The sequence below is a fragment of the Rhea pennata genome, chromosome Z (assembly GCF_028389875.1).
Source record: "Rhea pennata isolate bPtePen1 chromosome Z, bPtePen1.pri, whole genome shotgun sequence".
NCBI lineage: Eukaryota > Metazoa > Chordata > Aves > Rheiformes > Rheidae > Rhea > Rhea pennata.
Genome location: NC_084702.1, coordinates 22,203,000 through 22,215,002, shown reverse-complemented (window position 1 = coordinate 22,215,002; position 12,003 = coordinate 22,203,000). Strand labels below are relative to the sequence as shown.

General features: G+C 41.7%; 1 protein-coding gene across 1 annotated transcript; it reads left to right on the top strand.

Annotated features, from left to right (window-relative positions):
* Positions 1-1,069: 1,069 nt before the first annotated feature.
* SAXO1 (stabilizer of axonemal microtubules 1) lies at positions 1,070-10,962 on the top strand. The gene is made up of 3 exons (XM_062599773.1): positions 1,070-1,233; positions 3,894-4,096; positions 10,010-10,962. Exons 1-3 carry the CDS (start codon positions 1,127-1,129, stop codon positions 10,960-10,962), a joined length of 1,263 nt encoding a protein of 420 aa, XP_062455757.1. The 5' UTR covers positions 1,070-1,126.
* Positions 10,963-12,003: the final 1,041 nt, after the last annotated feature.

Genomic DNA, 12,003 nt, shown 5'->3' with positions numbered 1-12,003 from the left:
TCGAAAATGTTCAATGGCCAAAGGTACAGATCCTATCATTCTCCTTTCTTCTGGTTCACTCAAATGGCAGCCTCCTTTCCTGGTCCCGACATCTCAAAACATGCTGCAGCTAGGGCTGCCCCTTGCAGATGTGCCCTCTTACTGGAGCAAAGACCTTGGCTGGTACATATGCATGTTGCTCTACTGAAGCCAGTGGAGCTAATTTTATAACAAGGCTTTTGCTCACCAGAGAGGTGTCTTTTTCTTAAAAGATTCTATAAAATATTAAAAGAACAATAAATGACAAACAAAAAGTCATGTTACTATTGAGCTATTTTTTTAAATCTTCAGAGGGATTCTTCAGATGTTTAGAAGCTTGATCATAAGGAAAACCTTAAAAAGCTTTTTTTTTTTTTTTTTTTTTTTTTTTTTTTTTTTTTTTTTTTGTATTTATCAAGTTACAGATATCTGCACTCACCATGGATGCTCGGCCTTTTATGGGAGATGCAGCTTTGGCATTCTTCCTGCTGATCTCAAAACAAGTGCCACTGATTTTGGTGGGAGTACACTTACACCATTACGGTTCATGTCTTTATTGTCCAGCACTTATACGGCCATTTAAAGTCAGAGCAGTGCTACACAAGTATGAATGAATAGAAAATCCCAACCTGTAAGCCTTTTGCTCACTTGTCAATAACTGCTTCATGTGTGGGGAATTCTGGATAATGAATTTGTGAGAACCTGAAGAAAAATGTATGAAATGGAGTTTCCAGTCCAGCACAATACACCTCAGACCAACATGCTTTTTTCTTCACATGGGCAAACTTGCTTTTCTAAGGCTGTTTTATATTGACCTCACTGGCTATCATGCCTGCAAGCTATGGTAGTAGGCAGAAAAAGCCAGTTCTTTATACAGGTTGTACTTCTGCACTTTAGATAATCAAGGGCGTAGCAGTCATTGCAATGCTCACTTATCTGCTCTTTTGTAGTTGCATCCTGCAGTTGAATTAGACAATTGGGTATTTTTACTCAGTTGTCTTAAAGACCTGCGACCCTCCAACTCCTATGTTTTTTCCTTTGCAGATGCCACCATTGTCCACCACTGCCTTCCAGGACCCATGAGAAGCCATGCTTTCTGTCAGAGTACATGGAGAAATACCCCCTTTATCCTAGCTCTCACCCCAGAGACTCATTCAAGCCCAAGGAAGAATACAGGATGCCGCAGACACCCATGGAAGGCATCTCCACAGTGAAGTATGAAAAGGAGTGAAAGAGAGTGAGGACTGTGAGCTAGAAAATGTGTGTGTGAGAGATGGGTGATGGAGAGGAGTAAAATCATTGTTTTCACAAGGGTAGCCTGAAGAGAAAAATGCTGGGGTTGTACAGACACTCACCAAGGGAGTGATGAAGGACAGTAGAGTCTGAGGCCAGTTATTATAGTGGAGGCAAGCAGTTATTTTTCTTCGGCTTCCTGGAGGTGGAGGCGTTGTCTTCTCAGAGAATACAAGGGCCATGGTAGCATGTAATGATCTTGGCATTAATTCATTTCCTGCTTTGGGTAGGTTTCTGGGAAATCAGTAGAAACGTTGTCTGAGAAAATATGGATGATATTTGAAGGGTTTTTGTCGATGTTCTGTGTTTTGCATGGCACTGTGTACAGCGTGATCTGAAAGACTGATTTCCAAGGGTGTGAGTGTGGTGAACAGTGTTGTCTGGAAAAGGGAGTGTGAGTGCACTTCTTAAGAGTTGTCAGTCCAACTCACAAATGTTGCTGAAATACCTAACTCCTCCTTACATTTGGGATGCCTCTGCCTATGCAGGAGATTTCAGCAGCTACTGCAAGGCCCAGTGGGCTTCAAAGAAACTTTTAAGAGACTTGGTTTCTACATATGTCTTCCATCTCTTGTATGAGCTGAAGCAGCCACAAAGATATTGTATCTGTGTCTTTGTATCTGCCTATTACTAATTCCTGGTCTCATTTGCATGATATTCAGGAAAGTGAGGATGGGCAGCAAGCATGAGGCCCATCAAGAAGTCCTTAGAAACTTCCTATTCAAACAGCAAAATGATCCTTTCTCAGACAAGGCTAATGATCCCCAGAGTAACTACTACTCCTGGAGTATAGTACAACTTCCAAAAATTAGACCGGCAGAAAAGCACAGGAACTACTTAAATGTGCTTTTTCAGAGCATACGCTCCAACTATTTCTAACACTTAACTACCTTTATAAGATGAGAAAGTATCAGACTTGAAAAGCTAGCCAATAGATTGCAAGTCTCACTGCTCTTTTCAAGGAACTATGGTAAGAAAAAAAATGCAATATGAAAGTGCCAAGGCCCAGTGAAAAAGTGAATTAACCTGCTAAAGAGAGCTTAAAGCTCTCCTTCTGTGTAATTAAACTCTCCTCAGACTAAATGAATTAACAGAATGGAGTAAGAAAGAGTAACTGTGGTGACTATGTCATGAGTCTTATGCAACAGTCCTCCTTGCATAATGCAGCAAGAAACCTCCTTGATGAAGTCCAGGAGATACAGACATGACTATTTTTCGTGGTATCTTGGAGGCAGGTTGTACTAATTTACCAGTAGATCAATCTATCCCATTATCACGACAGCAAGTTCTGCTGTATTGCAATGGCCAGAGTACGAGAGGGTGCTCCCACTGCAAGAAAATCCTTGGACATACCGGTGAAGAATTGCCTGGCTATGATCTGTTATATATCTCTGGCTCAACTGTTTAAGATACGGGATTGTGCAGTATACCATCAGTCCTGGGAAAAGCCCTTTCTGCCACTGAACCTTCCTTGCTACATGCAGGGTGCTGCAGGCCTGTTGTATTCCTGCTTGCCTTTTCCCAGCCCCTCTTAAAAACTAAACTTTATTGTTAGGCAAAGCTATCCGTTGTTGACAAAAGGGTGCCAGGCAGCTAGAATATATGACTACAAGCATTTTTTTGATGATTCTATTTTTATTTTTACTTCTGCATCTCTCTTTTTTACTCCTCTACCCAGTACTTTGCAACGTTAATGTTCCTCCCTTCTGCTCCACACATAGGAGTTTGAGAACCTTGTTTATTTACTAAAACACAGATGTATTACACCAAAGTCAAAGGCTTGAGTCTGTTGCCCACCCAGCATCACTCCAGGTGCAAGATATCATGTTAATATTGGAATAGCTGATGGTTAATATCTGATGGTTTCTCCTGGCCAGCTGCCAGTGCTGCAGAGATCAGCTCGCCGAGTGGAAAGCACTCTAACATTAGGGACTGAGTCTGCTGGTGCCAGGCAGCAGACTCTCTGCCCTGGGCCAAGGAATCTGGAAGTGAAATAAGTTCAAGTTAGTGAATGTTGCATGGTGATATTATTTTCTTCTTCATCTTATTTTGGTAATGTTTTGTTGGAGTTAAGTAACACTACTTAGAGTGCTATATGAGAAGAAGCTGACTTTCTGGCTGCATTCGTGTTTCTTTCCTCATGTAGTGTTGTGGTATAAACTGTTTTGTTGGTATCTCCCCATCCTTGGCTGAGTTGCTCTACATTGCATTGTCTAAGTCTATCATTCCCTCTCTCATTTGTTTTCCATTCATTATGAAAAGCCTGCTATAATTATTGGACTTTTGAAAGGAGTTGTGTTCCCTGGTGTAACTTTACTATAGAACAGAGATAGCTTTGTGTGGAGAGAAGGGGAAACCTGGCCTGTCTGAGGTTGTCCAGAGCTGTGCAAGTCTCTTCTTCAAAAGCAAAAGGCTTGTGGGTTTCAATAAATGTTTGTATCCTATCCAAACTTTCCTAGACTGTAGAGGTAAAGAAAAATGTTTATTTCTTTGTGTGTCCAGGAAAAGGAACATAATCTTTTCTTTAAGATAAAAGACATATTTTACATCTTTTATTTTAAATACGGTATTATTGTTTGCAGGAGAGATTACATAGCTCACGAAGTGTTCCCACCAAAATTCAAACCACCTGAAAAGATTGTTAAGAGTGATGAGAGTATGGATTTGACCTCCACGTATAGACAAGATTACAACCCCTATCCTGTCTGTCAAGTACCTCCATGTCTCCCCCGTGAGAACCAACACACCTACAATGACAAAATGGACACACGGACCACTTACAAAGGTATGTGCCCTTGCAGCTTTTTTAGGATTCACTGGTAGCCTTACTTTCAAAAAAGACAGATTAAAAAGTGTGTGATTATTATGCCTTCTGTGTATGTACATCAAATCATGAAGTACAGGGCCAGTTTTGAGCATGCTGTAGAGTTAATCTGTGGGTGTGCAAGACACATACCTGGAAATTATGGACATCTAGAAGTACCAGGCTCTCCCCCTGGAAAAAACACATGAGCTGTGGATCTAATTGTGCTCTTATTTCTCTATAGTCAATTACTACTATAGCAGTAGTTTGTTTTAGGTGATTTGGCTTTGTGGGGACTATGTTCCACCATCTCCTTCAACATAACTTCTCCTTCGCATGCACTGGGACAAATCTTGCAGTCATACAGACACATAAAATTACTAGTTTTGGGTAGTTAGTCCTAAACAGAAAATCAGAGGATTTTTGCCTACCTTTTTTTAACATTGCTTCTAGCTAGATAATGTTGTTTAGCAGATAGCTAGCATTTCTGTATTATTTTAAATAATTTTTAACACTTTTTTATATTATGCTGGGTAAATACAAAAGCTTATGATTGATGCTGGCATTGACATTTGTCCAATGTACAGAAACAATTTCTTCTTTAAACTCAAAATAATAAAGGAAGTGTCTGAATGCAATGTTAAGATTACCCAGTTGAAATGATCGAAAGTAAACTTTAATACAGTTGCTGTTTGCAATGGCATAAACTGGAATTTTTGCGTTAAGAGTACAGGGAACACTGCCCATTTAGAATGACTTGAGTTGTGAAGATTGTGACCCTCAGGTGCAAACTACCCATATTTATGCAAATTTGAACACCGTTTTGCATAGGCTATGTCAACAGATGGTATTCATTGGAATAACTTCACTGAAGCTAATAAAGAAAAACTGCTTTGCACAGGCAGAGGATCTTTCCTTCTGCATTTAGATATACTTAAATTTTCTCTATCTGAACCAGATGTACATCTTGTCTTTTTCAGCATCTTAACTTCTACTCAAGAGTTCTAACAAAACATATCACAACCACATTTGGTTATAATTCACAGTATTTTTCAAAATGCTGCAGATGGAAATCTCCATACATAACCTCTCAAAGATCAAATTCCATATTGAGTTATTTTCTCTTTAAAGGCCAAGGTTCACAAGAGTGTAAGTTTTCAATGTACTCTTCTGTAGCCATTGCTAGGTTTTACTGATTATCATTCAAAGTGTGCAGTTTCGTAACACCCTATTCAATTCATAAAGCAGAATTCAAACACTTAAACAGCACAGAAACGAGTGCTGCTTTGGCATTAAATTACTTCTCATACTGCATGGTTAGACTCCGTCCTGCTACACACACTATGTCCCAAACTACACTGCAGGTTTAAGATGATGCTATTGCATACCACAATTAATGTCAGAAGACTTGGCAACCTAATTTTCTTTTAACTAAAAGAATCGAGGTTTCAAAATCCTAATCTCCCCACTACACTTACCTGCTGCTTCTCATCTGCAGGTATGTAGCCTAATTTTAGTGTTGTCTTGCTTGGTTATAGTGAAATGTTCTTAACCCTCCAATAACATATGGTTCATATTTTCTGTTCCCTCCTGTACCCCCTAATGTTTCCAAGATTGTGCTACATGGGAAACTATTAATATCTATGGCAGAAGAATTAGAGTTACAATAAAATTGTAATGTATTTTGAAGGGATAGAAGCACTGCTGACTTACACTAAGTAAAATAAATTCGTAATACCTATGAGGTCTCCAAATCTGTGGAGTTGGTAAATTTTTAAAATTGAAGACAGATGGAATTTCTTGTCATATTCTGAATATTTTGCAAAAACTGTAGTTATATTCAAAATGCATAGACTAGTTTACCAGCAAGGACAGTAGGAAGCCTAACATGTTTTTGATAACTCCTGACTGGCACGTAAAATATCAGATCTCTGGACGAATCTCTGCTTGGAGCATGCTCCTAGACCACCTTACTGGACCATCTTTCCAGGAAAATGATGTACCTACTGGAAAATTTGTCCAGGGCCCAGGCATGAGGTCAGGATCTTATCAACTCAACAGTGCCTGGTCAACTCCTACTCCCCATAGCAGAAATGTGTGCAACTAGGAGAGTTAAATGCACTAGCACAGCATGTGGCCTGAGGGTTTCAGTGGCAAGAATAGCAACAAGTGAATATCTACACACTGAGGAAGTAACAGGGCAAAAGTTGGGATCACAACACCGGATTTCAGGAGAGAAGACATTGGCCTGCTCAGATTTAAAAGAATCCCATGGGACACAGCCATAGAAAAAAGATGGGGGCAGGAAATATTCAAGGAACACCTCCAAACTCAACAGTGGTTCATTCCAAACATCAAGAGACCTGCATGGATAAACAAGGAGCTCTGGGCAAAACTCAAACATGGAAGAGAACTATATAGAAGATGGAAACAGGAATAATTAACCTGAAAGGAATATAGGGACATTTTCTGAGCATGCAAGGATGGATCTAGGAAGCTGAAAGCCAAACTGGAGTTTGATCTTCTGAGGCAAGGGCAACAAGCAGGACTTCTGTAAGTACATCAGTAGGAAAGAGAGACTAGAGCAAATGTGGGCCTGCTGCTAAATGGGGCAGGGTCCTCAGTGACAAATGATATGAAAAAGGCTAAGATTCTGAATGCCTTCTTTGCTTTAGCCTTTACTGGCAAGGCTGGCCTCAGAAATCCCAGTTTATGGAGAGCAGGGAGAAAGTCCGGAGAAAGGAAGACTTTCCCTCAGTTGAGGACGATCAAGCTAGGGATCACTTTAGCAAAGTGGATATCCAGTGCATGGGCCCTGATGGGATGCACCCACAAGTGCTGTGGGAGCTGACCAATGTCCTCCTAAGACCACTCTCCATCATCTTTGAAAGGTCATGGAGATCAGGAGAAGTGTCAAAGGACTGGAAGAAAACCAGTGTCACTCCAGTCTTCAAAAACAGAAAGAAAGAGGACCCAGGGAACTACAAGCCACTCAGCCTCACCCCCATCCCTGGAAAGGTGATGGAGCAGCTCGTCCTGGATGCCATTTCCAACTGTGTGAAGGATGAGAAGGTAATCAGGAGTGGTCAGCGTGGATTCACAAAGGGGAAATCATGCCTCACCAACCTGAGAGCCGCCTCCTTTGATGGAATGACTGGCTGGGTAGATGAGGGGAGAGCAGAGTGCTGTTTAATCTCAACTCTAGCAAGGCTTTTGACACCGTCTGCTGAAACATCCTCACAGGCAAGCTGGTGAAGTGCAGGCTAGATGAGCACTTCTGATTGAAAACTGTCTGAGCTGCCAGGTTCAAAGGCTTGTGACCAGAAGCGCAAATTTCAGATGGAGGTCAGTCACTGGTGGTGTCCCCCAGGGGCCAACACTAGCTTGAGTACTGTTCCACTTCTTTATCAGTGACCTGGATGAAGGGACGGAGTGCACTCTCAGCAAGTTTGCTGATGATACCAAACTGGGAGGAGTGGCTGATAGACCAGAAGACCATGCTGCCATTGAGAGGGACCTCAACAGGCTGGAGAGATCGACAGAGAGGAACCTCAGGAAAATCAACAACAGGGAAGAGCAGAGCCCGGCACCTACGGAGAAATAACCCCACGCACCAGCGCAGGCTGGAGATTGACTTGCTAGAAAGCATCTTTGTGGCGAAGGACCTGAGTGCGCTGGTGGAAAACAAGTCAGACATGGGCCAGCAAGGTGTCCTTGTAGCCAAGAAGGCCAATGGTATCCTGGGGAGCATTAAGAAGAGTGTTGCCAGCAGGTCAAGGGAGGTGATCCTCTGCTTCTACTTAGTCTTGATGAGGCTGCATCTGGATTTTGTCCAGCTCTGGGTTCCCCAGTACAAGACAAAAGGAGCTACTGTAGTGAATCTGAAAATCCACAAAGATGATGAAGGGATTGGAGTATCTGTTTTTGAAGGAAAGACAGAGAGAGCTGGGCCTGCTCAGCCAGGGAAAGGGAAGGATCTTAACAATGTATACAAATACATCCCTTAAGGGATGGTGTTGAGAGGATGGGGCCAGACTCCTTTCTCAGTGATGCCCAGTGACACAATAAGAGGCAACACACACAAACTGAAACACAGAAAAATTTGTCTGAATTTAAGACAAAACTTATTTATTATGAGGGTGGATACACACTGGAACAGGTTGCCCAGAGTCTTCATCTTCGGAGAAGAATTGCGCCAGCCTGTGCAATTTACTCTAGGTGAACCTGTTTGAGCAGGTGGGTTGGACTAGATGATCTCCAGAGAGATCATCCCAGCTATTCTGTGGTCCTGTACACAGGTGCAGACCATGATCTTGACTAACTAAACTAACTAGCTGCATGAAGGCAGCACTCCATTGAGGTGCACATATCCGCAAGAAGCAGTCCTTTTCCTTGTGCAACATCAAAGTGTTGGCCCCAACAGAGCTGGAAGATTTTACACTGACTTCAGTGGGGTCAGGATTTTAAACATATCATGCAGAACCCTACCCCTTGGCTTGCTGACCTCTTCTTCCTTACTGCCTCCTTGCAAAGAAGTCTTTGGCTGTGTGGGCCCGGCTTCACTGCCACTTTGTGCCATCAAAGGAACTTGATTTAAACCAGAGGGATTTTAAATGGACATCTAATTGGGGGGAAAAATGACATTTTTATTTGTCAACTTCATATTGTAATGGACACATCCTATGTATAATTTTGTTCGTGCAGTACTATAGCCACAGCTATTCAACAGGAATAACACTGTTTGGATTGGAGAGTTCAAATATCCTGATACCTAATTGCATCATTTATTCTCTAGTACTTTGAAATCTAGACTTCCTTTCTGAGCAGAGTCAGCTGGAAGCTTATTTGCCTCATGACTCTCAATGTGGTTTGAACAGAGGGTAAAGGGGGGGGGGGGGAAAGACTTGGGTTAGCTCCAAGACTATTTCATTTCAACTTCCTACCAGTAACCATAATGGTCTCTAGGGGAAGCTGTACAAGATTACTAGGAAGGAAAAAAAGTTGGGCTTGTGGCTGCAGCACTGGTCTGAGAGTTAGGCAGCCTTGCCATAGACTTCTAGTGTGACTGAGTGCAAATCTCTTATTGCCTCCTGTCCTGCACTACCGTACAGAGAAAGGAGTATGTGACTGTTTTGAAAACGCTTCTCAGAGTTTTCTTAGTTCTGTATTTAGATAGTAAGATTAATGGAGTGGGAACCACTTCCATGATGTGAACAATGCTTCAGATCAGCACAAGCCTGGTCAGCAGGCTCTGTCATAATATTATTAATAATTAAAAAAATGAAAAATATTCTCTGGGTTCTTTCTTGTGCTGATGGCAGGAGCATGGCAGAGAGCAAAGCCAAGAGTAGAGGAAATGTCATGTAGTACAGCTTACTGTCACCAAGATGAGCTGCAAAACACTGAACTCATCCAGTGGCAGGCAACAACCTATCTTTACAGCCAAGAAAGCGGACCATCATCATGGAGAAGGTACAAAGAGCAAGAGCAGTCCTGCAGCTCTGTCTTCAGGGGTGGAACAGCAGACAGATAATTTTACTCAGTCATAGCTACCTACAAAAATCTTCTCTGCTAATTTTCAAATGTATAACTGATCTCCCCACATTGCATTTCATCATCTCTGTAGATAGGGAGTGAGTGCAGAACTTTTCATGACATTTGATGTCTTTTTGGTATAGATGCTAAGATTTCCTGGGATTAGCGCTCTCTCGCAGAATATTTTTTCTATAGCCTCTCTTTCAATAGGTTATCAACAGGATTTGGCAACCATAGCAACACCAACAAATATTTAAGGAGCAAGTGTAATAATCAAAATATAATATAGCTTATGCCTAAACTCGCCAAAGAATCTATGCTTTGATTCAGCTCTCAGATAGGATTCCTCTTATGTTTCAGGTGACTATGTGCTATGGAATGAACCAAAGAGAGAGATGATCAGACCAGATGATACCTATCACCCATCAGAAGAGAAGTTTGACTACAGAACCAGTGTCCAGGATGACTATCTCTACAGGGGGCCAGTTGCCACTAAAAGCTACAAACCTGTGAATTTGGCCCAGAAAAGCAAGGATCCCTTTGAGACTGTAACAAATTATAAAGTGGATTATGTGCTACATCCTCTAAAGAAACCCTACATTCATAAACATGAGAAATACAAAGCCAGTGAGGTCCCATTCGATGGCCTCACTACCCACAGAATATCTTACAAGGGGCTGGCTGGTCAGCCAGCCAAACTGGCAAAACCGTACCAGGCAAAGATTCATCATGATCTTCCATTTTCCTCTACAACAGAGTTTCAGGAGAAATACCGAACTTGGCCACTGCCTCCAGTATTCACCAAAAAACCTGCTGTATATGTTCCTCCTGTGGAGAAAATGGACCTCCACACCACTACTCAGTTACATTATATACATCCAAATGGCCAGCCAGCCAGGATGTGTAGGTCTTTGGTCCAATTTAAAAAAAGTACTGAACCATTTACCAGCTCTTCTACCATGAAGGAAGACTATAAGCCCTGGCGGTGCAAGCGGATGAAACCTATCATTCCTACTCCTGAGCTAGCTTGCCCAGCAGAGCCCATAGACTACTCAACCACCTTTCAGACCCACTACAAACCTCATCCACTCTCCATCACAAAGAGCTGCAAGCCTCGCTGGCCAGGCCCCAGGCCTTGGACTCCCCTAGAAGCAAAAACCACCTATGCTACCAGTTACACACCAAAGGGCACTGCTAGATGCCTGGCTTCGTTCAAAGAACCACCAGGTTATGTGTTTAAGGGAACTGATGATGTTGGTCACAAATTTTTTCTACCTGTTTTCAAGGGTGAACACTCAGCAAATGGACGGTGAAGAAAAAAGAGAGTGGAAGCAGCCTTCTTGGGAAGGGATTCAAACCTCAGCACCTCAGTGAGCTATGAGTGATAGCTTGATTTTGTTTGTGATCTCCTTTAAAAATAATGTATTTTATAATTAGAAAGACCTTAAAAATAACTTCCACTCCAGGTGCTGGCTTCTTCTGGATCAGTTGTATAAATAAAAAACATAATAGCAAAAAAGAAAACAAATTCATTTTTTGGTTATCTGTATTCATTTTTCTTTTTCCCACCTAACTCCTGCTCTTTAATCAAGAGATATATGTCCTCGTGAGGTACTGAGACAGAGATCTAGTGGCATGCATTATTATTAACCATATCAGGAATTCATACTACTTCCATGAAGACAATTTTATAACAACCTGGTTAGATGAATTGCATGCCGTGAAATCATAGGTAAAAGTAACACTTGCATAACGAAGCCTGAGAGCTGACCTTATTAAACCCTGCCATCAGACATGTAAAAAAACATAAAAATTATTTTCTAAAGATCATTCAGGATTGCATTTTCATTAAGTATGCCTCTTTACTGGCCAAAGTTAGGATATCAGATGTGAAGCTGTCACTCCAAACATGGCATCTTGGGCTCAAAACTTGCCCCACAGATAGGCTCAGTCTTTTGATGGGAAACCTTTGAGGAAAGGCTCCTCACTGCAGGATGCACTGAGGGTACCAGAAATGTCATGGGATTAAAGTTGTCATGTGTTGCTAAACTTCAGCCAGCAGCTGGAGTTGTATTATCTTTTGGATAAGGTGCACTAGTAAGTTCCTGGCAAGACAGCTCATTTCTGCATCCAGGGTGCTTTTCTGTAGGCTTAGAAGTATTACTTTAGCAGCGAGATATTTGTCAGCTTCTTAAGTATGTTCTACTTTCTTAAATCTATCTTAATTATGATGTGTCAACTGTGGCTGTGTTCTGAGTTTTTAGCTCAAGTGCTAGACACAACTGTTGGGATTTGGGGAAAAAGGTGATGTTCCCCATTCAAAGTGTCTGGATTTAAAGAACAGGTGGAATTTA